At 52.8% G+C, this 27,330-nt stretch overlaps 1 protein-coding gene across 1 annotated transcript; it reads right to left on the reverse strand.

Moving 5' to 3' along the window:
• Positions 1-1,631: 1,631 nt before the first annotated feature.
• LOC132219674 (carbonic anhydrase 13) lies at positions 1,632-27,330 on the reverse strand. The gene is made up of 7 exons (XM_059672100.1): positions 27,125-27,330; positions 23,267-23,464; positions 19,157-19,275; positions 14,080-14,175; positions 12,784-12,846; positions 12,125-12,280; positions 1,632-2,010 (listed from the first exon to the last, which is right to left on the reverse strand). The coding sequence occupies exons 1-7, from the start codon at positions 27,159-27,161 to the stop codon at positions 1,891-1,893; spliced, it is 789 nt and encodes a 262-aa protein (XP_059528083.1). The 5' UTR covers positions 27,162-27,330; the 3' UTR covers positions 1,632-1,890.

A 27,330-nucleotide genomic window follows, 5' to 3' on the forward strand; every position in this document is an offset into this window, starting at 1 on the left:
GATAAATGAGAGGTTCACTAGGCCAGTGGTCAGCAAACTGCGGCTCACGAGCCACATGCGGCTCTTTGGCCCCTTGAGTGTGGCTCTTCCACAAAATACCGACTTCTGCACATGGGCCACGAAGTTTCAATCGCACTGTATGTGCTTGCCCGCACGTGGTATTTTGTGGAAGAGCCACACTCAAGGGGTCAAAGAGCCGCATGTGGCTCGCGAGCCGCAGTCTGCTGACCACTGGTCTAGGCTATTCCCCTGTCTGAGCGCACACCCCGCACATGCTCCGACGGAGGGTACAGTGGTCCCTGCATGTCCACCACCTTCTGGCAGCTGTGGCAGCGAATGCATCCAGCAGAGGGCAGTGAACAACATGGGCCAGAGGCATGGACGCCTGGACAGACAGGCAGGTCTCAGAGGGGCAGGGTGAGGAGACGGGAAGAGATCAACCAGAGAACTGTGTGCATGTAGGCACAGCCCTTGGACACAGAAAATAGTGTGGTGAGGAATTGGGGGGGCAGGGGGGAACAGGGGTGCAGGATAGAAAGAGTTACATTGGGGAACACCTATAACAGGATCAATAATAAAAAAGACAAGTGGAAATTGGTTTCCTGGTCGCATGCAGTGCTGAGGGCCGAGCATGCGGCATCGCGTTGGGGCTATTCCTGCCAACCAACACACAGGCCCCCGCCAACAAGACATCTCAGAATAACTCCTACAACGAAACCCATGCCCAGCGGGAGGGAGGGGTGCTAACAAAGCATCAGAATCAAGGGAACTCAGTTTAAGTTCTCTCAAATGTCAGCGTGAGGTCCATCCCTTCTTTAATGCAGGGTCAGGCCTTGTACCAGGAAGAGCCCCAACCTCATCCTCCTTCACCAAAACACACAAAACTCACCAGAGCAATAGGTTGAAGTACATATCAATTCTGCAAGGCCACCTTGCAAAATTACTTACACACTGAGGGACATGGCCAGGGCCGATGGGCTTTGCCCGGAAATGGGCGGGTTGGTGGATGGCTTGCACCTTTATCTGAGGCTCAGGAACTTGCCCCTCAGGGACAGAACGGGCAGCAGGACTGCCCTGCTCTTCGGGGAAACCCAGGGCCGAAGGGGCCGGCCTCCCCACACCCTCAGCTGCCTGCCTGGCTGGGCGGCTGGGCTCTAGGCTTCAAAGGGGCTCGATGCGGGAGCTGGCCAGCACTGCGTCCGCTGAATGTTACCCAGTTTATCAGTAACATCCCCGTGGGTGGACATACAGCACTAGCACTGAAGTTTAAATAGCGTTTATATCCCAATGGGTTTCTCACCCAAACTGGCGGTTCTGAGCCGTGGAGTAGGGGCTGCGAGTAGCCACATCCCTCCCCACCCCCACCAACTCCCCTAGCGCTCATTTTTCCAAAGGCATCATGAATCGGCAACACAATCAAAACCAAAATTCACTTTAACATCGGAAATATGACCAACTTTTTAATGCACTGGAATGTTGAGCAGGATCCCCGGCTTCCCCACAGAAAGAGGCACCCTGTGCCAGGAGCTGCAGTCTGCGGGCAGAAAGAGGTGCCCCATTCTGTCACTCTGGAAACGAACTCAAGATTTTTACCAAACATCAGGAGAGCGTGGCCGGCTCGGTCTCTACGATGCTGCCCTGTTCCCTGCAGGCGGCTGTGGACGCATCTCGTGGTTCTGCACACGTGGCAGTTTCCGGCTCCGAGGCCGGGAGCGGGAATCCCAGCCCGGAGTGAGGTCCGTGGTCACAGGGATCGGATTTTCTGCTGCGGCTGACAACACAGGGCACCCCCGACCGGAACTCAGGAACACCGTCGGGAGGGATTCTGTGTCCTGTTTGGTCCTGTTTTCTCTCCGCAGACGTGTGTGGGCTGGTCCCCGGCCACGGCTGTCAGAGGAAGGAGGCCCTCACCTGGCGGCCCTTCAGGGGCTGCGGGGGCCGGTGGTTGCTCAGCAGGAAGGCGGCCGCGTGGCCCTCGGGGGTGCACAGGAGCCTGCGGAAGGCGGCCAGCTGTGGGGGAAGGAGGCAGCGTCAGCGCGGTGACCGGTGTGAGTGCGGCCCGGCACAGAGCTGAGAAACAGGTGCCCTGCACCAGGAGCTGCCGTCTGCAGGCAGGTCCCCTCAGCCTGGCTCAGCCTGCAGGGCCGCCCCTGGCTGCCAGCTCAGCATCTGGAGGTGCCTCTGGCTTCCGAGCGCAGGCCACAAGCCCTCCTACCTGACGGGATGGGGGGCAGGGGCTGAGGGGGCACGGGCCTTCCTAGCGGGGACCCAGCTCTGCCCCACCCGGGACCTCGGCGTCAGTGTCCTCAGCACCAGGCGGAGCCTTGGATGGGTCGCCTCAGGAGCAGCGGGCCACAGGGGGCTCCCCATTGTCGCAGGCCCGGTGCCCACGGCAGCCACGCCCATCCTGTAAGGACTGTCTTCCTGTAACCACAGAGAGCTGCTTGTTTTCACCATTCTTGTGCCTTGTAAACAGCTATCTATGGAGAAAGCCTAAGGCCTTCCACCTCTGGTCGTGTTTACAACTTAAGTGGCAAACACATTTCTCACCAAAAGGGCTTAATTTTGCTCATTACAAGAAAGCTTACGTATCTTGCAAACTTCACGCAGTAGAAAGTATCAAGAAGAAAACAGAGATTGCTAGTCACCACGTCACAAGACACTTGACACTATAAAACACTTCTATTTTTTCTAAGAATAGTTTTTTTTAATGTATATTTAGAGAGAAGGGAAGGGAGAAGGAGAGAGAGAAACATCGATTTGATAGCGAAACATTGACCGGCTGCCTCCCGCACACCCCCTACCGGGGATATAGCCCGCAGCCCAGGCATGTGCCCTGACCAGGAATCGAACCTGAGACTCCTTGGTGCTCAACCAACCGAGCCACCTGCCAGAATGAACATGCTTCTATGTATAAGCGCACACACACCTCAGATGTTTTATTACAAAGATGAGCGTAACTAAATGCTCTTCTGAAACCTATTTATTTCCATATACAGGGTGGGGCAAAACTAGGTTTACAGTTGTGATCTGAGAAACTGAGTTTGTTCTTGTATTGTTATCTATTAGTGCGTGTGCCGTCTTCAGGTGAGCGACGGTGCCCCTCCCCTGGCCCACCCTGCCGACATGCTAGACATCTCCGCATGTCGATCAATATAAATCGCTGTCACCATTGTTAATCGCGGAGAAGTTTCTATTATAAGCATGTTTTACAAATTATTTAACACTTCCTGGTGGTTAGTATTATTTGTTGAGATTTAGCATAGGTCCATAGCAGTAAATGAGGTAGGGTAAATTCCTGGAATAACTCTACTATCTCAGAAATGTTCACCAAACGTGTTGCCAGTTAACACGAGTAAGTGTTCAGTGTTTGTGTGGCTGCTTTGAGCAGTGCGAGCCGCATTCTCTGAGCTCAGCCAGTCATTTAGCCGCCGACCTAGCACATTCAGGCCAGGACACTGCAGTCAGGCTCCGCCACCCTCGCGGCGCTCGGCCAGGCGGGGTGGAGGGGTCAGCACCAGCAGCAGCAGTCTGTAGCCACACTGTGTGGTGGTCAGCTCAGGCGCCACAGGCAAGGACAGGGGATATTTTGGAGCGCCCTGTAGAAGGTGCAGTGTGGGAGGGTCAGACGCCTTTTTACAACTTGCTGCCACTCGTGTCTCATTAGACCAGACCATCAGAGCTGACGCCAGGAGAGACAGGAAATTCTCAGAAAAGTCAAGCAGCAGGGCCGATCAAACCCGCCCCCAGGGCCCAGGGAGACGCCCGCCTGTGCAGGCCTGGTCACCCTGTGTGTCTGCAGCGGCCACTCCAGGTGGGAGGCTGTGCGGGAGCCGAGTCCCCAGTCGCCAGCAGGGCCCTGCCTCACCTCCTCACCCAGCACACCCGCCCCGCCTCCAGGGAGAAGGAAACAGTCTGAAAGTCTTGCTTTACTCATCCCTCCCACCCCGCTCTGTTCCGCCACCACACACACAAGTCCACCATGGCTCCCTACCTCTGCAGCAGCTTACCCGACTGGGTCTAGGACAGGAACTTACTCTAGAACACTCTCTGAGCTGCCTGCCTTAGGACTCCCTGCACCTGTCCTGATGTCCCATCCATGTGTCTCTCCCAGTCCTGGCTCTGGATCTGCCTCCCACCCTTGCCCAGATGGTGGGCCCGCCTTCCAGGCCTGCTCAGATTTGCCTCTCTGGGCTCTGGTGCCCTCAGCCACTGCCCAGCCCCCACCAGGCCCCTCCCTGCTGCCCTGGCTTCCTCCAGGCAGAATACCTGCCCCGTCGCTAAGGCTGGTCCTGCATCCACCTGGCTCCCGGCGGGGTCTCCCAGGGCACCGGGGCTCAGGTGGGTGTGACAGGCTGCTGTTTGCTTTGGCTCTGGCCCTGCACTTTCCGTCCCCTGTGTAGGGAGCAGAGCTGCTCCTCCCTGGTGTTTTGTAACAACTTTGTGTCACTCGGGGCTCAAATGTCTGGCTGCTCTGCTGCCCACCAACATCGGTCACGGAATGTGCTGGGCCAGGCGCTGGGCTACGCGCTTCTCATTACATGATCTCATCTGCCTGGTAACCCCACACGACCCTCTCAGTAACATGCTCTCATCCCCATTAAAGATGAGGCCTTAGGGGAAGCGAGGGAGGTTCAGATGAGCCGTCCGCAAGCCAGCGTGAAGCCACCCAGCGCCCTCTGCATCCCGCTTTCCTCCTCTTTTTATTTACTTTTTATTACGGAGACTTCCACACACGCGCAAACGTAGAATAATAAACCACCAGGAGCCCGGCCCCAGGTTCACTGCCCCCACCCACCCCCATCCTCTCTCACCGCTGGTCCCTCCTAACTGGATTACTTTGATGTAGATTCCAAATATGGTATCATTTTAGGTGTAGGCATCTCAGAGTATCTCCCTGCAGTAAGTGGCATTTCTAACCCACCAAGGCCCCCAGACAACCTTGTTAGCTTGGCTTGCGAGCACCTCAGCCTCCTGGTTTCTTCTAACCTAGGAACTTCCCCGCACTGGCCCCTCGACCACGTCAGTGACGGCTGGTCCCGGAGCACCTGGGTGAAGAGATTTCCAGTGATTCTTAAAAAGTCAAGTCTTGCCCTGGCTGGTTTTGCTCAGTGGTTAGAGTGTTGGCCTGTGGACTGAAGGGTCCGGGTTCAATTTCTGGTCAAGGGCATGCGCCTTGGTTGCAGGCTTAATCCCGGGCCTGGGTCGGGGCACTTATGGGAGGCAGCCAATCGGTGAGTCCCTCTCACATGGATGTTTCTCTCTGCCTCTCCCCTTCCCTTCCACTCTCTCTAAAGTGTGGACCAGGGCCACTTAGAACACCTCTTTGTGTCTCTGCATCACGCCTGCGAGAATGAGCAATTATCAGACAATTCTAGAATGCGTTGTACTGTTTGGTACAGTTTAAAAATTTATTTTCAAAGCTAATTCTACAGTTTTATATATTCAGTCAAAATTAATGTTCAAATGAATAAATTCTTTCCTCATTTAACAAATAGTCTAAAGATGCAGAAGAAAAACATTCTTAGACATTAATGATTGCTAATACAATATATAACATTTTACTATTAAAAAAGACATTAGAGCCCTAGCCAATTTTGCTCAGTGGTTAGAGCATCATCCCTTGGATTGAAGGGTCCTGGGTTCAATTCTGGTCAAGGGCACATACCTCGGTTGCAGGCTCAATCCCCGCCCTGGTTGGGGCGTTTGTGGGAGGCAACCAATCGATGTGTCTCTCTCACATCAATGTTTCTCACTCTCTGTCTCTCCACCTCCCTTCCGCCCTGTTTAAAAATCAATGGAAAAAATATCCTCCAGTGAGGATTAACAACAAAAAACCCGAAAACAAAAAAAAAGAGGGAAACGTACAAAAAAAGACATTAGAGTTTTACATCCAGATATGCTAGACTAAGACCCTGCAAACAACCTCCGTGTAGAAAAACTCTAACACCAGACATGATGCAAAACAACTAGTTACAGGCACTGGAGACGGAACACAGCAGTAGGGTCGGGGGGACTCACACACACAGAAGGAGAGGTGGGCGCTCTAGAGTGCGTTCCATCTCTCCAGTTTGCCACCTGGAGCTGGGTGGAGTCTGCCATGGGGACACTTGTCTTGCAAGAAATGAGCTGGAGAGCAGATCCACCAACTCTAAGCTTACAAACCACGCATGGCCAAACTGAGGCCAGAGCTGCAGCCCAAGAAAAAGAAGTGCAATTCAAGCCCAGCTAGGAAACTACCTGCTAACACCAGAGAAACAATGCTTATCAGAGAAAATAACAGAGTCCAGAATCACCGCAACTTCATGTTCACAACATCTAGAATATGATTTTTAAAAAATCACGTAAGAATCAAGAAAATGGAACACAGTCTTAAAGAAAGAAAAATCAACAGTCAGGCCCAAGATGAATCAAAGTCGGAACTTACAAGGATGTTCAATTAGCCACATGAAATGAAACAAAGCATCCTTTTTAATGCACAAGAAATCTCAGTACTTTTAATGGGAAGTCTCAGTAGATAAATAGAATAATAAAAGAGAGCCAAGTAGAAATTTTAAAACTGAAAATATAATTTCTAAAGCACAAAGTTCAATGGATAGACTTAACAGTCACACTGACCTGACAGGAAAGAGTAAATTAACTTTAATATAGATAAATAGAAATTACCCACAGTGAAGAACAGAGATAATTTTTTTAAATAAAGTTTCACTGATGATATTAAAAGATCAAATCTATGTGTAATTAGAATATCAGAAGGAAAAGAAAAAGAGAATGGGCACAGGATACATAAAATGTAACTCATAAGTAATCAAAGACTTAAATGTAAGAGCTGAAACTATTAAAGAAGAAAATATTTTGTGGCATATAGTTAGGCAAAGATTTCTAAAGCAGACTTCTTTTGCACAAACTATAAAAGATAAATTTATAAATGGACTTCATTAACATTAAGAACTGTTCCTCTTCAAAAGACATGTTTAAAAAATAAAAAGCAAGCCATAGATTGTGAGAAAACTTTTGCAAAAACATGTATTGGAAAAGGGCATTTGTCCAGATTGTACTGGGTAAGAGCTCTCGCAGCTCAATAATGAAAAGACATACAACCCAATTTTAACATGGGCAAATGATTTGAACAAATATTTCACAAAAGATATACACAGAGACAGCAAGCATGTGAAAAAATGCTCAACATCACTAGTCATCAGATCAATGCATAGTAAACTTACACAAACCCACTAGAATGGCTAATGTTAAAGGCTGACAGCACCAAGTGCTAACAAGGATGTGAAGCAACTAGAAATCTCATTGCTACTGAGAATAAAAGAAGGAACAGTCCTTAATTAATTAATTAATTAATTTTCACTTTTAAATATATTTTTATTGTTGATAGTATTACAGATATCTCCCATCCCCTCCCCTTCAAGACCACACCCATCCCCCCAGGTCTTCTCTACCTTAACTGCCTGTGTCCATGGGCTATGCATATCTATACTAATAAAAAGGTATATGCTAATTAGACCAGGAGACATTCTGGATATCCTTCCGGACAAAGCCATGGTGGCAGGGCTGAGGCAGAGGCGGTTAGGGGTGATCAGGCTAGGAGGGGAGGGCATTTGGAGGTGATCAGGTCGGCAGGGGGGCCAGTTGGGGGCGAGCAGGCCAGAAAGGGGGCAGTTGGGGGCGAGAAGGTCAGTGGGGTGGGGAAGTTGGGGGCGAGCAGGCCAGCAGGCAGAGTGGTTAGGAGCGATCAGGCAGGCAGGCAAGTGAGTGGTTAGGAGCCAGTGGTCCTGGATTGTAAGAGGGATGTCTGACTGCCGGTTTAGGCCAGATCCCACAGGGATCCCAGATTGGAGAGGGTGCAGGCCAGGCTGAAGGACAACCACCCCCCATGCACGAAATTCATGCACTGGGCCACTAGTCTATATATATATAAAAGCCCAGAGACCCTTATGGAGGAACGACCAAAATGACCGGTTGCTATGATGTGCACTGACCACCAGGAGGCAGATCCTCAACACAGGAGCTGCCCCCTGGTGGTCAGTGTGCTCCCACAGCGAGAGTGCCCTCAGGGCTCATGACAGCTGGTGAGTGCAGTGGCGGTGGCGCGAGCCTCTCCTGCCTCAGCAGCAGCGCTAAGGAGCAGCGAGCCAAGCAGTAGGGAATGAGCAGGCAGGCTGCTAAGAGTGAGGGGTCCCGGATTGTGAGAGGGCGCAGGCTGGGCTGAGGGATCCCACCCACTCCACACACCACCACCCCCGCCACATGAATTTCGTGCATCAGGCCTCTAGTAAGAATATAAGTTCTTTGGGTTGTCTCTTCTCATCTCCCCCAACCCCACATCGAGCTATGTCAGTCTGAGGAACCGCCCTTTAGAAGACAACATGCAGTACCTTATAAACTTAAACACGAGTTTACCACTTGGCCTAGTAATGCCAGTCCTAGTCATTGCCACAAGAATGAAAATGTGTCTACAGGAAAGTGTGTATGTCAATTATTTCTAACGCCCAAATATGGACAGCCACATTCATAACATCTCCAAACTAAAGCAATCCAAATGTCTATCAATTGGTAAATAGATTTTTAAAAAAAATAGTGGTATATCCAAAGGACTTGTATGCATGCATATTAGCATAACCAATGGACACAGACACTGGGGCGGTGGGGGCTTGCCCTTGGGGGCAGGAGTGGCGGGGCGGGGGGCGGGGGAGGGGGTCAATCAGGGAAAAAGAAGACACATGTAATACTTTAAACAATAAAAAATAAATAAAATAGTGGTATATCCATACCATAGGATATTACTCTGTAACAAAAATAAATAAAATGTGTGAATCTTCAAAATGTTGTTCTGAGCAAAAGAAATCAAACACAGAAGTGTGTGTCTGTGTAATTCCACTTGAATAAAATCCTAGTGACTCTCAGTGGTGTCCTGAGGCCGTGGTCAGTGGAGGGCAAAGGGCACGCAGAGCCCTCTGGCAGGGATCCCGCTCCCTGGACGGTGCGTGGCTTGCTCCATCGCATGGTAACACACAACCACCAAGGCTGTCAGCGGCACACTGAGGCTCATGAGTGCTGTTGTGTGCAAACAACGGCGTAACAAAACAGAATGTTTAAAAAGGAGCCAAGGATAGAAGGCAAGTGTCCTGCACATTGGATTTCAGCAGCTGAGGAAGCGAGTGGAGAAAACCCAGAATAACCCAGAGACTTGGCAGGAAAAGTCCGCCTGCCCAAGACAATGAGGCCTCTGTTATCCAGGTATCAGAATCACAGTCTGTTCCCCGCCTGGGGGTAAACCAGGCATTTCAGTCAGCGACTTGGGGGAGAAAAATGGACTTGAATCAAGAAAAAGAAAATGAACAGCCTCTGCTCTGCGCTTTAGGTCAGACAGTGACTTGGCAAGAAAGAGCAGCGGGGAACTGGCCCACCCGACTGACAGAGGTTCTGGTGGGACTGAAAAATTTATAAATAAGTACGCTTCCAGCGACTTCAACATAGAGCTGTCATCACGGAGACAGCATTTTCTGGAAAGCAATTCTTAAGCTGGTGGCATACACAAAAGACTTTACATGAAAGAGCTAGGCAACCCAGTGATCTTATCAACCCTCTGTGTTTTGGGTTTTTTAATAAACTTTTTATTTCAGGATGGTTCAGATTTACAGAATGATTACAACGGGTTCTCGTGTACCCGCATCAGTTTCCTCTGTAGTTACCACCTTCCAAGGTGTTCCTTCTCACAACTAACGAACCAAGTTGATGCCGCCCTTAAGTGCAGTTACTCAGGCTGCTTTGTTTGCACCTGATGTCTCTCTCTACCCCAGGATCCCACCAAGACATGGCATTTCACTGAGTCACCTGTCACCTGAGCATTTCCTGGTGGTGAGTTCTCAGACGCCCTTGTTCTTGGTGACGTGGACAGTCTGAGGAGTACGATCGGTGTTTCGCAGGATGCCCCTTACTCGGGCTCTGTCTGATGTTTTTCTCATGGTTACGACTGGGACTGGGCTTTTAAAATATCTTTTGCTTCATTCTTAAGTCTTACAAGCGCTATAGCACTATTTTATACTTTGGATTATTACTCAGATAATCACTTCAATCTGGTTGCAAATGAGATGTCTGAAAGGGTTTCCGCTCCTGTAGATTCAGGTGAAAGCTTCACCGTGAACCACCGGTCACACTAACCCTGAAACTCAGCTACCATTTTATACTCTTCTGTGCAAAAAGCCAAATTAATAATCAACACTAATTAATTGAGCCTGAAATAAGATACAGTAATGAGTCCACAGCTAGTCAGTCATAGCCCAACACTTGCAGAAAGTTTCCTTGATTGGGTTAACTTTGTGCACTTTAAGGATCTAATATATATTTTGAAATAATCCCTTACCAATCACAGGTAGATTTTTTAAAAGTTACTTTCAAATGTGGCTCTAAGGAGTAAAGATACCCTTGACTATGAGGAAAAACATGTCTTGATGCTATAATGTGTCCCTTTCAAATGTAACCAGGAATTGTGAAAGGAAGCACATGGGCACAGGAAGGGGAGAAAGTGAGACCCATTAGTGAGGCCCCGACCCAGGGGCAGGTCCCTATTCTCATGACACAATTCACCTTGTTTCTAATGGAAAAATTCACAGCAAATTTCATGTCACTTAAGCTCTAGGTTTCTATGCAGATCTTTATAAAAGTACTAAAGGCCTGGTGCACAAAAATTTGTGCACTGGAGGGAGTCCCTCAGCCCGGCCTGCTCCCTCTCACATTCCGGGAGCCCACAGGGGATGTCCTACTGATGGCTTAGTTCCGCTACCCGTGGGTAGTGGGTTGAAGCCATAGACTGGCCTCCCTCCGCAGGAGGCAACCGGCCAATCAGGGGAAGGTAACACCCCCATCACACCTCTGCTGCTGCCACTGCTGGCTGCGAGGCTGCCTGAGCCTTGGCCCTCACAGTGGCAGCCACCATCCTCAGCTTGCCTGAGCCTCAGGCCTACCTGGCAGTGGCAGCCACCATTGGCGGCTTGCCTGAGCCTTGGGCCAGCCCACCATTGGTGGCTTGATGGAGCCTCGGGCCAGCCCTGGACAGCAGCAGCCACCATCTGCTCCCACAATGCACCTCCTGGTCAAGTCCCCGCCCACCCACATGCACCTCAATGCTTATGCAGCCCCACCCACCTGCACGTGCCTGCTGCGCACGCAGCCTCCTAGTGATGGGTTGTTACGGCGTGAGGGCACACGACCACATAGGATTCTATTAGTCTAGATTAATGAGTATGACCCAGGCATTAGGTGTTTTATCCTAAAGACAAGGCCACTAGAAGTGGCACATGAGCCTCACAGCACGGGGAAATGCCCCCGACACGGCCTTGGCAGAGGTCAACCAGCTCTAGTCTTTGACCTTGACCTTGGTGGAGGTCAACCAGCTCTAGTCTTTGACTGGGGAATAAACAGCGAGGCCAGTGGGCCAGCCCACATCAGAAGTGCTTTATTAGCTGCAAAAATTATTAGACTGCATTCTTGCTAAGGTTCTGCAGCACATCATTCAAAAAGGAAGGACAAAACCAAACCCACTGAGCGCAGCCTTGGGGGCACACAGCAGCCACCTGGCAGATGGTTGGCCGAAGGTCCCAGCCCAGCAGGGTTCTGGGCAAAGACTCTGAGCCTGCAGACTATGTCACAGGAAGAGCCTCTTAGTAAATGCTGCAGCCCTCAGACGCCCCGCCCCACAGACGCTCTGCCAACAAAAGCCACAGGTGGCAGGTTTCTTCTTAAACTCAGCAGGCACTGGCCTGCGGCTCAAGTCCGCTTCCTGAAGGCGGCGCCTGTGGGAGGGGCGGGCCTAGGGACCAGCAGGAAAGGTGAAGGCCACCTTTTAAGAGCAGCCTCTCTCCTGACTTTCCTTTTGAATCCCAGCCCCTTTCTATCTCAGTCCAGACTAGGAGACAGAAGCAAGCAGGGCGCCTCCCCTCCCCCGCGTTTCTAAGAGGTGGGGAAGAAACCACCAAAGCAGAAGGTCAATGGGAAGGGCCAGAAACCCCACCTGAGGAAGAAGACGGGCTTCCTGGCGCAGCAGGAGGCACAGCGGGGGTGGAAAACCACGCCACCCGGTCCTCTGGGAGTGGACCAGCCTGACCAGGCCTACCTGCTGAGAGCTGACGCTGATGGGCTGCTTTAGAATGATCCACGTGACACTCTCCAGAAGGGGCGGCACGGTGAGAGACCCTGGGTACGTCCAGTAATCCCAGGACGGCGGAAGCAGCGACAACGGGTCAAAATTCGTGAATCGAGTTTGTTTACCCTGGGGCAGGGGAGAGAAAGCCACAGATGACAAGGGGGCGCTTTCACAGACCTGGAGAAACATGCAGGCAGTGACATCAGATTTCACTGGAACTGCCCAGCCGCGCAGTTATTTAGTGCCTGCTGTTTGTACTTTAGAAAGAGTACCTGCCTTCATCTAAACATGTTAGAGGAAGTCGGGCATCACTAAGATTCATTTGAAAGGACAAGATTTGTTTTCATATGAGTGGTCTTTAAAATGTGTTGCAGCCAAAGGCTTATTCTGTAAAACTCCAACAGGAACTAATTATGCATAAATAGACTTATTTTAGGTGATGGAAGACTTCTTCATAAACTTCAGGAGTGAGTGGTGATAGGTCGTGTCAGCTCTGTCGGTCAAGGACACGCCGGCCGCTTCAAGGAGCAGCACTCGGCCCTGACTCAGACATGTTTGTAAGAGAAGACAAGAGAACTCAGCAGAAAACAGGACTACATTAGCCACCAGCCACCAGGAATTAGCTTTACCTTCTCTTTAATGGAATCCAGGATGTCAGTAACCTTTTGCAGGTGGGGATTACATTCGCCGATCTGAAAACATGAAATTTCGAGAGAAGTGGTTACTGTTGCAGACAGGTCTGAATTGCTCCATTTCAGTCAGGATTTTAAATTCTTTAAAAACAAAACGTAGGCCAGCCCACAGCCAACAGTGGCTGTTCTGCAGCGCAGCTCTCCTGCCTGAAGAATCTGGATGAGGAGAGAGCACTGCAGGCTCCTTGGCTGAATTAGAAGTTTGGCCCCCAAAGTGGTGGTGACAGCTTCCTGCTTCTCAGCTTTAGGGATGTTGCAGCCGCAGGTGAACTTGAGGAAAGCCTGGCTTAGGCCGCCTCCATCACACCCGCACTCCGAAACCAGGTGTGGCTTCCAGACCCTCTACCCACACAGGCTATTATGACATCAAAACATTAGAGGAAAAACGTCCCCCACATTCGGCCTAAAACAACGGGAGGTCTCGGATCAAGGCAATAGATCGTCCTGAGCCCCGTTCCTCGGAAAAAACACGTGCGCCTCTTTCCCCATCCAGTGGGTGTCGCAACAAAGAGGAACGCCCTGTAGGAATGTGGTCCCAGTGGGAGTCGGGCGGCCCCACCCACCCAGGTGTGACCACAGCGATACCTGTCTGGCCACTTGTGCAGGAGACACAGAAAACAATGGAAACGGTCAGTGCATTTGGGACAACCAACCATGTGGTGCAACTAATGCTTCCGGAAGCAGGACAGTGACTCCGCTCTGCCCTGCCCCTCTGAGCACTGTGCTGTCAGTCAGAGGAAAGGTCGGCCAAGGCCCCTCTCGGGTCTCCTCGTCACTGCAGCGCTACTGTTGCTGTTGCTAATGGACAAAAATGATCAATAGACACAGGGAGGACTGTAAGGCAAAGCTCCCAGCGCTGAGAGGAACCATAAACGTGGAACTGTGACATCCATTTCAAAAGGGAAACATTGGACCTACAACTGATTTGCTGTTAAAAGATGGTAGAACCTGGCCTGCGTGGCTCAGTCCATGCGCCACAAGGTTGCAGGTTTAATTCCCAGTCAGGGTTGCGGGCTCGATCCCCCATGGGGCGCGTGCAGGAGGCAGCCACTCGATGCTTCTATTTCACTGATGCCTCTCTCTCTCTCTCTCTCTCTCTCTCTCTCTCTCTCCCCCCGCCCCCCGCTCTAAAGATCAATAGGCTATTTTTAAAATGGTAGGATGTCCACTCGGCGACTGAAATCCTGCCCCACACGGCCGAGTAATTGTTCTAATGAAGCCAGAGGCCCTCACCTGTAAAAACACTCCCAGGACAGCGAGTCCGTCGGGCTCGTGAGCGGCCTCCACGAAGCTGGGGTACTTGTCCGAGTTCCAGTGGACGACGTGGAGCTGAAAAGGAGGGACACGGTGTAAGTCAACGTCATGTTAGATCCATCCTCAGACACATGAACGCCAGGGAAGCCTGGTGCAGAGGCCGGGCTGCACCTCCATGCACGGTTCTGCAGCCACGCCCACCGTGCTCTTGGAGGCCCCAGAAAGTCCTGCCACACCCCTCGAGCCCCAACAGTCTCCAGCCACCGTTCCCAGTGACTTAGGGCCCCCGCGCTCCCGCACCCAGGACTGCAGTCCGCAGCCCGAGGTCAGGCCCGGCTGGCAGCAGGTCCAGGCTGGGGGGCGGGGGCGTCAGTGGGCCCCCAGGGGTGACCTGCCATGGACGGGGCGATGGTTCCTGGACGTGGTCAGAGGCTCACGCCCGCAGCTGAGGCCTTTCTGTGGCGTGAACATGGATTCTCCGTGAGAGTCGCTGTGTTAAGCCGTGTCCACACACCTACCAGCTTCTAGGCCCGAGTTCCGACCCCGTGTGGGGAGCAGGAGTGAACTGGACAGAGAGGCTGGGCTGGAAGCAGAGGTCGGAGGAGGACCGGTGTGCTGAGGGGAGGGCAGGGGGGACGGGGCCGGGACCAGAAGGGGCTTCTCCCACGTCCCAACTTCTCCCAAGAGCAACAGCCTTCCCCATACCCGAGGGAGCCGGTGTCCAGCGCCACGGCCGTGTCCCGAACACAGACCGGTGCACGGACGGGGCACGCACAGTCCCGCACAGGCCGCTCCTGGGGGCTCCTTCCCGGCTGAGGGCTGCGCTGCGATGGGAGCCACAGGGAGCCCAGGCCACGTGACACACCCAGACGGCGTGGCCCTGATCCTGACGGCCGCGAGAGGGGCCGGCTTCGACTCGACCTCCCCAAGGGACTCCTGTGGCCCCTCAGGAGGAAACGTGAGGGTTTCACGCACAATCCACCTTCCAGGTGACAGCAGAGGAAGGAGTTAGTCTGCTCAGGTTTATCCCTCCTTTCAATGTAACTGTACGTCCTCCAGGCAACTAATGCGGGGATTTCTGGATAAAGAAGGATGACCATGCCTGGCTGGTATGGCTCAGTGGTTGAGCCTTGACCCATGAACCAGGAGGTCACGGTTCGATTGCCGGTCAGGGCACATGCCTGGGTTGTGGGCTTGATCCCCAGTGGGGGGCGTGCAGGAGGCAGCCGATCAATGATTCTCTCTCATCATTGATGTTTCTCTCTCTCTCTCCCTCTCCCCTCCTCTCTGAAATCAATAAAAACATATTTTTTAAAAAAAATAAAAGAATGACCATAAACAGTGAACTATGAAACAGTGCACCCCGCCCCCAACAGCGGAGAGAGACTGGCTCTCCCACGGTGGCCGGTGCCATGTGGCGTAAGAAAGCGGGGAAGGAACCTGGGCGGGCGGCGCTCGATGGGCTGGGCAGGAAAGCACGTGGATGTTGTCTCAAACGCCCAGCGCCCACGCACCAGCCACCTGGTAAGAGATGACGCCACAGACACGGAAACCTGGGGAGTGACTCCTTGGTTCATGGCCCAGGCACCTGTGTGGGACCTGCAGCTGAGCGCACGGCCCAGGCATCTGAGTCAGACCTGGGCGCCTATTCACAGTGACAGCCCAGTGACAGAGCAAATGACAAGAAGTGACTGCATGCCGAAACCGGTTTGGCTCAGTGGATTGAGCATCGGCCTGCAGACTGAAGGGTACCAGGTTCGATTCTGGTCAAGGGCATGTGCCTTGGTTGCGGGCACATCCCCAGTAGGAGGTGTGCAGGAGGCAGCTGATCGATGTTTCTCTCTCATCGATGTTTCTAACTCTCTATCCCTCTCCGTAAAAAATCAATAAAATATATATATTTTTAAAAAGAAGTGGCTGCAGCGGCTGCAAATGGAAAGGAGCAGATTTTCCCTGGGAAACAATGTCTGACCAATAGTATTCATCAGCCTCAGCGTTTGACCGCCTCCTGTTGACACACAGAATGCCTTGGTGCAAAAGTCATCATCAGTGCTGAAATCACAGCTTTACACTCACCTCCATGCCTGATGCTTCTGTGTGTGAGGCACACGCTGAGCTCAGGTGAGTTCCAGAGCAGCTCCGTCCGCGTTCTCGCGGCCCAGGACTCTCGGGAAAAGCTTTGTGATGCAGCTGTCAGTGCGGCTGTACCATCACGAGCCCTCAGATTCGGCCCCAAATTATATTCCCATGTTACCGTTCTCAGTGGCCTTTCCCTTTTGTCTTTCTTTCCTTCACTTTTTTTAAAAAATATATATATTTTATTGATTTATTTTTACAGAGAGGAAGGGAGAAGGATAGAGTGTTAGAAACATCCATGAGAGAGAAACATCCATCAGCTGCCTCCTGCACACCCCCTACTAGGGATGTCCCAACAACCAAGGCACATGCCCTTGACCGTAATTGAACCTGAGACCTTTCAGCCCCCAGGCCGATGCTCTATCCACTGAGCCAAACCGGTCAGGGCTCCTTCACTTATCATTTGTGAAGAGGACATAACCTGATGATGCCCTGAGGTCAGGTACAAAGGACTGGAAAAGCCACTTCCAGGCCCGCCACTGCCTCCAGCCTCACCCGCTCCCCCAACAGCAGAGGTTTCATAAGATACAGAGCACCCTCACCACTGCCTCTGTCCTCATCCCGCACACAACAAGGACGCTGACCCGCTCAGGCCCTCACCCCGGTGTGGCCTCTCATTAAGGCCAACGCCTTTGTTCCCAGCAGGCGACACTCTCCCGCCAGAGCGCTGTCCCTGCTGCCCGCTTCCTGGAAAGCGCTCTCTGGATTTTCTCCGAGTGGCTTCTGGTCATTCGGCCTCAATTCAGGTGGCATCTCCCAGGGGCCCCTCCTGACCACTCAGCCTCGCTATGACCACGTGGCATGGCTCCGTCAGAGAACTCACCCGTCCGTCTGCGCAGTGACCGGCCACCTGTGACAGCGCGCCCACCTGCACGGCCAGATCCCTCTCCGCAGCATCGCTGCCGCGGCGGCAGACACCAGCCTCCCCCGACCCCCACCCGCTGGGCAGAGGCCACCTGCACTGTCACCCGCCACCAGGATCCCCCAGAGCCTCCTCACCGACCCTCATCCCCTCCTGCTTCACTCCAATCTCTCCTCTAGTTGTAATGTGAATGATATTTTTTAAATGCAAAAAATTATCATTTTCTAATTCAAAGCCAGTCAGTGACATCCCGGCTCTTAGAATACAGCTCAGCCCTACCGGCCTCTGCCATGTGCCACTGTCCATGCTCTAGTCCCACGGGCACTCTCTCCTGGGCTGTAGGGCTCACGCGCCCTCTGGGCAGGCCCGCCAGTCCTGTCCTGCTGCCTGGCTCACGCCTCTTCTCCTCAGGGATGTGTCCCCTGGACTCCCCCTATTCTCCTGGATGCCCCCCCCCATTCCCCACACGGTGAGCCAGGGAAGGTGGAGGATGAGGTGGCCCCGACGCGTTCCTAGTGAATGAGGGAATGCAGCTCAGGGACAAACGAACCTACGAAACTAGAAAGACCCCGATCCACAGTGAGCCCGGAGGCCCCACCGCATCAAGGACCATCCCCGGCGGCCAGAGCTCGCAGCCCCACGCGGAGGACAGCGCCACCCCGGGCACCTCCAGGGCCACGCTCGGGCGTGTGGAGGGTGGACCACTGTCCCAAGCTGCGTTGGGACATGACAGAGGCAGCCCGACCCAGAGCTTCTGAGATTCAGAATACGTTACGTTCCGACACAGAACTTCACAACACAAGCATGGGCGGTAGAGGCTGAGCACCAGCGGCTTCGGGGCCTCACTCCTCCCCCCTCCCCCACGCCCCCCCACGCCCCCCCCCCCCCCCCCCGCAGCCCAAGCATCTCTGTCCTTGTCTCAGATTCAGGGCCCCACCCCCGCAGCCTGGGAGCCCTGTTCTCACACAAAGCGCTCAGGAGGTGACCATGCCTTTGGGTAATAGCCCGACCAGCAGATGTACCAGTGATGGAAGAATAAAACCGGCAGCAAGCCTTGTGCCCTCTGCTGGGCTTCTCCGCACGGCAGGCTGCCCAGGAGGGCCGGGTGGCTCGGTAAGCCTGAGGGCGGACGGGCGGACGAGCGGACTGCCTGCAAGGTCCTCCGTCTCCTGGCCGGCGCCAGGGCACACGGAAGTAGCTTTGGCCGAGTCACAGGACAATTCCCGCCCATCTCTGGTAAAGCCGGGGTCAGCGGTATTTAACTGTATGATGCTTTGTGCTTTAGCCAGAGGATTAGAAAAGTATTCTTTTAAAAAATATATTTTTATTGATTTTTAGAGAGGAAAGGGGAGGGAGAGAAGGAAGCATCAATGATGAGAGAGAATCATCCATCAGTTGCCTCCTACACACCCCACTGGGGATCAGGCTCACAACCATGTGCCCCGACCGGAATTGAACCCTGACCTCCTGGTTCATAGGTTGACACCCAACCACTGAGCCCCGCCGGCCGGGAGGTAGAGTGTTCCTAAAGGCTAGCACCCTACGGAGGAGTGACACCGGTGAAGAAGCCAGGACGTCATGGTTCTGCACACGGCGCTGCCCGGTGCACAGCTGCAGGTGAGAGGGGACGGAGGGCGGAGAGCGGTGTCTGACCCCACCGGGCCCTTTGCCGTCGATTCTCACCTCTGTTCTAGGGATTGTACATGATATGAGTGAATGTGTCGGGACCAGACATGAACAGAGCTGGGCCTAGGACAAACGTTTCTCTCCTCCCCCTCACTGGCCTCTCAGGAGCCAGCTTGTGACTTGGACCTGCTGCTTCCTGGGCCAGTTTCCCAAGCTGCCCGAGTCCGGGAGCTCACGTTCACACGGGCTCAGCGACCCTACCTCTCGGGGTCGCGCTGAGGCTCCCCGTTCGAGGCTGCGCTGATGGAAGGAAGCAAGGTCCCAGCTGAGATCTGAATCAGCTCGGGACCTATTTGGGGTCAAGGACGCCTTCCCGGTCCCTTACCTCCCACCAGAGAGGACAGCTCTGTCGGGAGCCTGGCGATGGCTTACCTCGGCGGCGTACCTCACTCCGTCCACCACGTGCTCAGAGCCGTGGTCGTCCGTGGACCCCCAGTGCAGGTGAAACTGTCGCAACCTGTATCTTCCAGTGAGCGGGCCCCCTCGCAGAACTGAAGGGCAACACAGGTGACACTGTTAGCAAGAAGGGTGTTACCGAGCGCCCCCCACAGCGTCTCCCGGCACCCACGTCTCAAGGAAGGTTCTACCCAGGCGCCTGGTGTTCGCAGGCCGGGATCCAGCTTCCAGGTGGGCGAGGAGTGAACACAAACCTTTGAAGGGTGAGTGCGTCCACCGGACAGCTGTGCGCGGGCACGGGAAGCCCAGCAGGCACTCTGGCTCAGCGCAGGGAGCCCGCAGGGAGCCCGCAGGGCTGCCAGTCCCCCGAGGCCGCCGGGCCCAGGAGCGCAGCAGGCGGCGCAGGAGAGCCTTCAGCACTTGAAGACCTGGCTCGCCTTGGCTTCACCACCGTGGCCTTGCACAAACTCTCTGGCCTTGAGCTCCAGCTGTCAGGCCATGACCCCGGCGAGCAACGCCGCCTCCCCCCAATGTCGTGGGGAAGGAGAAAAACTGAGCACACAGCCCTCGCCCCTGCTCTGCAGACAGCCGGCTGGACCCGCGAGCTATGATGACTGCGATACCGCTGCTGCTCCCACAAATGCGGGCAAAGTGAGCTCATCTTCTCAGGGAAGTAGGAAACACAGGACACAATTAACTCTTTTTAAAAATCTATCAGATGTTGCCACTTGAGCAAAGTGTATTTTTAGCACTTTTCCTCCACAGATATGCTCTCTAAGACCATGGCCCTAGAGCTCAGCCAGTAGGGCTCAGTGGCTGAGTGTCGACCTATGAACCAAGAGGTCTTGGTTCAATTCCTAGTCAGGGCCCATGTGTGCACTAGATCCCCAGTGTGGGGCATGCAGAAGGCAGCTGATCGATGATTCTCTCTCATCATTGATATTTCTATCTCTCTCTTTCCCTCTCCTTTCCTCTCTTGGATCAATAAAAATATATTTTAAAAAACAGAATTATGGCAATGGAGTCATATCTTAAGACAGAAAAGTGTCTTACTAGAAACCATAGTCCTAAAGTGTGTCCTTGTGATTAATCTCTGCTGGGCAGACCCCGGGGGCCCGGAGGCCCTGGCGACTGAGCTCAGCACACCCACCTACAGGGCTCATCGCCATCACCCAACAGCAGGAAGTGCCGACGGGCCAGTGCAGCCTCAACAATAGCTTGACTTTAGTGGCCCTGCTCTTTAGTTATGTTACATACACATAATTATATGCAGTTACAAAATTTGTCAAGAATGACCCACCTTATATAAGAAGGAAAGATGTTAAGAATTTCATATGCAGTCTTCTGTAAACAGCAAGAAGCGAAAGGACAAGGTAACGCTTGCCTGTGCCCTCTGGGCTGCACTGCAGGAGGCCAGACCACTGTGCGTGGACCAGCACTGGGGGTGGGGGGGTGCCCTTCTCCCCAGCCTGGCGCTGGACGGTGGCTCAGAGCTGGGCAGGGGTCCAATCAGCAGCCGGGCACAGTCCCCGCTCAGCGAGGACATCTCCTCCCACACGCACCCATGCCTCCGTGGGTGTCCGCTCTCTGTCCGCACTTGTGTTTGTTTCCCTGTTCCTAACTAGGAGATTGGACTGATGTCCCTTCACATCTACCTGCCCAAGGAGGAACTGGGAGCACATGCTATCAAGTCTTGGGAAGGCTGGATGGTCGGGCACCCTCTAGGCTCCGCCAGATCCAGACTGCTCTATGGTAGGTAGCTGCCTATCTTCAGAGCCCTCTGGGAGAGAAGGGGAAGGGGAGCACCCCACAGCAGGCTGCAAGGCCCCTCTCGGTCACTGTCCGCGACAGCGCGGTGCCACTGCTTCCGCTTGCCCTGGACACGCTCCGGCAGACCCTGCTGGCGTCCCTACGGCACCGCCCCTCCCGCGACTGTCCCCGAGGAGATCCTAGATGGAGAGGATCTTAGGTTTGGCTTTAAACAGCCTCCAAGATGTTTCACAGATAAATGAGCTGAATAGGCACATGCCCTCCCTGGGTGGCGGCCTGCTTCCGGATGCCAGGGCCTCCGAGGGCAACCAGTGCTGGCGTCCTGTCTTTCCTGTTCTGTTGCACAAACCAAGCCGAGCCAGGGCACCCTTCACCGCGCCACACAGAGGGGGCCTCAGGACTCACCTCTTATTCTAGAACTGAATGCACTTTGGGAGCAGACACAAACCAGCCGGCCCAGGAGAAAGACGGAGACCCCAAAAGGCCCAGGAGTCCTGGCTGGTCTCTGGGAGCCGCTCCCAACCCAGGCTTCACCCAGATCAGCGCAGCCCGCCTGGGGGCGCAGCCACGCTGGCCTCTCTCTGCCTCGCTGGGCTCCACACTGGAGAGTCTGTACTGAAACGTCCCACGTGCGACCCGGACCATGGGTGGCTCCTGTGATGACCACCTAGGGCTCTGCACAGGGTGGGGAAAGCGAGTCAAAAGGTCATAGTGAGCCTCGCGCTGCCTTCAAGATGGTCTGTATAGAACAGTGAAACTGTGGGATACGATGAAGAATGGTGGCAAAGTTATTTTTAATGAGAATGATTTAGTGTTTGCAAGTGTCGAATTATTCATTTCACTTTCCAGCCGAGGTGAGTAAATACATATTACTATCTCCATCTTAACTCTGAAAATAAGTGATCATTTCTCCAAAATCATACTTGGCATACATTTAGAGCCCGTTTATCACTCCACCCAGAATTTTAAAAAATCTCTTCAAATGATTTGCTCACACAAGAGGTCTACAGAGGATAAGACGCCAGAGATGAGTGCCTAGAAGTGTGGGGAACGTGTGCCACCTCAGCAAGAGGGCCTCTGTTAGCTGCTCTCTGCCGCGAAGTTCAACCACGTTGTGAAACTAGAAACAGGTGTTGCTGCACTGCACCTGCCTTGAGCCTTGTCAGTAACGTGCCCGTCCTGCTCCGTTTCCGCAACTGCACTGGCATCGGCTGCCTGGACAGTAAGCACGGCTGGGAGCACAACCAGAAAAAGGCTCTTCAGACAGCTACTGTCTACCCAGCTGCAAGCAAGCTCCTCTAAGAGGACCGCCTCGCTCCTGTGTGTCCTCAGGACCAGGGCGGTGCCTGAGCAATGACTGCACAGAAGCGGCTGCGGTGTGACCTGGCATCACCACAGCGCGATTCCAGGGCCGGCGAGTGGCACGGGAAGTCTTATCCAGTCACTTCTTATTCTGGAACGAGGACTGTAACCTCAGTTTCCTTTAATATTTGAGATACTATAACCAGTTTCCAACCGCAATCGTGGGTGGTGTCAGCCTTGTGTTTGGAAGCCTCAGATTTCTACGTGACCACATCTGTGCCCATTACGTCACCCTCCCCTTTACCTCAGCCTCCCGCCCTCACAGAGCTGAGGTGTGAAGAAAACACGTATATGGATAGCAGGGTCCCTCTTTCCCCACAAGTTGAAAACACCACGTGTTAATCTCTCTTTGCGCACTTTTTACAATGCTCTGAGTAAATAATATGAATCACTTCTACGAATTTGACAAGTATGAGGAAGTAATTTTACGGGCTTATAATTTTAACTAACAATATAGCTTTACCTAAGCACAGGGAACTATGACTAAACCAAAGCTGCGCTTAATGAGTGAAAGCTTTCTTCCAGGGAAGGGTTTTTACCATTTAACTATACTTATCATTAACAGAGCAAATGCAGCAGCATCCTGATATTAGACTAAAAGTAAAAGCAACTTGTCAGCAGCCTTAAAAGATGAGTCTCCTAGTCTTCTCTGTCATCCAACTTCTAAACTTGGTCCGAATCTGCTTCCTGGGCTTGAAGGCGAAGGGAATGCTCGTTTCTATTCATTTAGCTAGTGTGTCACATAGAAATGATACGAGTTTCATTAGGCTGGCCATTCTTTATTGATGGTGTGGAAGACACTGTCCCTGCACTAATCAAACACAGCTTTTATGACAGGTCCCAGCAAAGTACTAACAGGGACATCCAATGGGTAGGTGTTTCAAATAAGAGAGAAAAGAAGGCGCCATCCAATTGTCCGAGCCCCTCACTCCCTCCCCCCCCCCAAAAGCCCACCTGATTTGTCCTCCGTGTCATCAAAGTCAACGTTGAAGGAATGGCCACTGTTACTGATGATTTTGGCAGAGCTCGAGTCATACTTGATGCTAAGAGGTCGGAGGGAAGAGTCGAACTTCGCTTCCTTGGTTTTAATCTCAATGGGGGACTGCTGGTCCCCATCAGCGATGGGGAAGAGTTGGTTCCAGTGAACAGGACCTGGATAGAGTGCACAGGACCAAAGAGAAGGACTAAGCAAGGGGTGTCATTCAAGGAGTCCTCCTTGAGTGCCACACACTGTGCTTGAGCCTGAAGAGAGAGCGGGGATTAATAAAAGGTCTTCATCCTCAGGACCTTCACACCCACTGTGTGCTGCTGTTTTTACAAGACCAGTTGCTCTTATGAGAGGTATGGAAACTTCCTGGCTTGCGTTCACTCGTTTTCAGAATTAAACAAACCCTTGTAGACAAAAGAGCACATATGTTTTATAAGGTACTTTCCAAAGGCACTTTTCTGCCAAGCGCAGAACAACAGCACAATTCATCACGGAGAACAAGGGATTCCGTCTCAGCTCCCGGAGTGAGCGTGGGGGCTGCAGGGCTCAGGAGTTCGCGCTGGAAGGACAGCTGAGTGAGCCTGCCTGTGAGCAGGTAATCCACACCCCCTCTCACGGGATAATGCAAGTGCAGTGGCCGCACCCTGCCGGGAAATGGGATGTGGATCCCCTGCAGTGGGTCAGGGAGCAATCTGTTTCTCCTCTCTCCACCTCAGGAAGCCCCTCTGTTTTTTGCCAATGCTACATCTGAATTCCAAAGGCGGCACAATGCTCACCCTGACCCGCTACTCAAAAAGCCAAAACGGCACCCAGCACCCAAGTGAGACACATTCGGTAAATGATGTGAGCCCACAGCCAGCAGTGCCCTCGGGGGCCTTGGCCTTGCTCTGGAGACTGGATTCGAGTTCTGCTTCTCAAAACCAACAGCAGTGGCGGCTCCAAGTAAGCAGCGCGTCCACAGACAGGGACAGACGTGGTCCCTCCGTCTCCTCCAACTGCTCCCGCCGCCAAGCGGCCGCCACAGCCGGAGAGCTCTGCCCTCCCGCACCAACCAGCCGGCCTGGCCGCTCCAGAGCCCAGGTGCTTACTGCACAGACGGCGCAGCGTGACCACGAACCACCTTGGTACTAGCAGCACCAGCGTCTTTAAAGATCGGGTTTGGAATATAGCTTCAAGAAATGCAGAAATGCCACGGTGGGCCACAGCTCCCATCTCTAAATCTCATTCCCCCATGACTCCTCCTTTTGTCAAAAAAGAATGAATAATGTTTTCCCTCTCTAAGCTCCAGGGAGGAACGTCACCGCAGGAACGCGCACCACACACAATACACACAACTCCGCAGCTGTTCCCTGGAGCCTGACGCTTTGGACTTGAAGGCCCTTGAGCACGCAAGCCCTTGCCTTCAGCTTTTACAGAAAAGCACCCGGTCCTCGCTGACTAGACCCGCACTCACCTTGCTGCACTCACTAGCCTGTGTGTGTTCTCTCTCTCTCTCTCTCCCTCTCTCTCTCCCGCCCCCCACCCCTTGACAGCCACCAGGCATGACTGCCTAAAGCACATTAGACTTCAGATCTGCCGACTCTTCCATCAGGAGTGTCCTCCTAACCACTCCCTCCGGTTTCCAGTCTTTATAGCAGAACCATTTTGAAATACTCAACGTTAGATATTAACTACTAGGGTAGGTTCATTCCCTGCCTCTTAAGAGGACCCCCCTTGTAAAAATAGTCCCAACCTCCGGCGTTAACCCCATTTGAACATGGTGCTTCAGGAGAGGTGTGCGGTGTTTCTTCCACTGGCTCAGGGACTTGGGAACGTCATGGTGACGCGTAGTTTGCAGTGATGGCCACTTTCTAAACGAAGCCAATAGCACCGCGGAAGGTGCGTGGAGGAGCCCTACGCTGTCCGTGCAGGTGCCCCCGCCAAGGGCTCCTGCCAGCTGCTCACCCACAGTCCAGCCAGAACCATCAGCCCTGCCGGCTGGATGCATCGTTCCCCGTAGGGCTTGGCCACAGGCGACCTACCTCAAGGTGTCCCCTCATCGCTATTGCTTCTAAAGCGGGAACCCCCGCCCCATTCTTAGAACGCTACGGAATCAGTCCCTGCTAACAGCTCTCCTAAGAAGACTCTGAAAATGTCTGCAGACAACAGCGGCCGAAATAGCTCAGTTGGGAGAGCGTTAGACTGAAAAATGTCTGCAGACAGCTTCAATGTTTCCTAGCATGTTACAGAGTCATCGCTACTCACTGATCAAAAGCACCCTTCTTCCTAACCCAGCGGTTCTCAACCTTGGCTGCACATTAGAATCACCTGGGAATCTTTTTAAAATCCTGATTTCTGGGCCTCATCCTCCGGAAATTCTGTGTCTTTGTCATGGGGTGGGGCCACAACATTAGTAACAAAGAAATAGAATTTCCGGAGGGTGAGGCCCAGAAATCAGGATTTTAAAAAGATTCCCAGGTGATTCTAATGTGCAGCCAAGGTTGAGAACCACTGTCCTAACCAGTTAGGGCCCTACTGGCCTGCAGTAACTATTAACAATGCTAAGGATCATTCCAGCAGAGAGGGAAATTAAAGAAAATTGATTTTGTGCCACCCCAAACATAAACTGGAAATTAGCAAAATGTAAGATTATAATTATAGCCTCCATCAGAAAGAAATCCACCAAAGTTATTCTTCATTTTTAAATTTTATCTGCTACCATTTTTATTGGCAAATTAATTTTAATGTCAAAAGGCTACAGTTAAAAGTGAAACTTTCCATTTCTTTGTCAAAGTAAAGTTTCTATAAAAATCAACTACACAGTACTATTCAATAATATACATTTGTCCAATAATAATAGTAATAACAATTATTGTTATTAGTCACAAGCCTAATTTTTTTCTTTCTTTTTCAAAATTTATCTTTATTGCTGCAAGTATTACAGATGTCCCTTTTTTGCCCCTTTGACCGCCTCTCCTCTGCCCCTCCCCCCGGCCTTTACCCCGCTATTGTCTGTGTCCATGGGTTCTGCATATATGCATATAGATTCTTTGATTAATCTTCCTCCCCTCCCCCACCTAATTTTGACAGTGATTCACTATAAGGCTTTCTAGGTGCCACTATGCTCTTAGTTTAAATAATCAGTATTTGAAAAAATTGGCTGAATAAGTTGTTTAATAGAAAAATGAGAAAATGGTTTACTTTTGATAGTTTAGAATAGACAAGAAGAAAAGTACACGTCTTATTACTGCTCCCATCAGTAACTGCATTTTGCCCACGTGCTTTAATTTCAATCCCTTTGCTGACCCACAGTGTCTGCAGGGTGTGTGTGTGGGGGGGGGAGGGGGCAGGGTGCTGGAGAAGGAGCCCCATGCTGCCTTCACCTTTCAGAAAGAACCCAAGTCCCCAGGGCCAGCAGGACGAGGGGCTGGCCCTGTCAAGGTTGCCTGAAACCCGCATCCTGGGTGCCCCAGGAGGCACCCTGCCTTCTCAGAGCTGCCATTCCAGTGATTTGAGTTTCCTCAATACAGTAAGCATTTCCATGATTTATTCCTGGAGGAGTCACCATTCAAGTGTGTCCTCAGACTGCCTTTAACCCAGAAGTGCTGTCACGGGGTGAGTCCCCCCCCCCCCCCCCCCGGCTTGTGAAAGGCATTGCTGTCGGGGGTCTGGGGGACCCTGGCACATTGTCAGCTCTGAACTAACACCCCAAGGGCATCTCCCGCACATGGTCCCCAATGGCCCGAGGGCAGGGGACCTAGGTGTGCAGGTGGCCTCATGACCCCTGCCCCCAGATCCCCCCCATTCCCTGGCTCCCCCGCCCAGTCCTCCTGTGGGGCACTCACCGTTGTGCTCCGCGTAGCCCCAGCTGAGTAGCGACATGGTTGGGAGGCGTGAGGGAGGGACAGCAGGGACCCCGGCAGCAGCCACACCAGGCGGGAGAGCACTGGGGCCAGGAGCCTGCGGGCGCTCAGCTTGCTGTGCTGGGCGGAGTCAGGGTCCCCTGCCCTGAACCCAGAGAGCTGGGTGGCGGGTGGCGGGAGGGGAGGCG

This window comes from Myotis daubentonii, chromosome 17 (assembly GCF_963259705.1).
Source record: "Myotis daubentonii chromosome 17, mMyoDau2.1, whole genome shotgun sequence".
NCBI lineage: Eukaryota > Metazoa > Chordata > Mammalia > Chiroptera > Vespertilionidae > Myotis > Myotis daubentonii.

Coding starts and splice junctions, on each gene's coding strand:
- LOC132219674 (XM_059672100.1), bottom strand. CDS start 27,161: ATGTCGCTACTCAGCTGGGGCTACGCGGAGCACAACG. Junction 23,465..27,124: donor GGGCTACGCGGAGCACAACG/GTGAGTGCCCCA, acceptor CACTCTATCCAG/GTCCTGTTCACTGGAACCAA. Junction 19,276..23,266: donor TGACACGGAGGACAAATCAG/GTGGGCTTTTGG, acceptor GTTGCCCTTCAG/TTCTGCGAGGGGGCCCGCTC.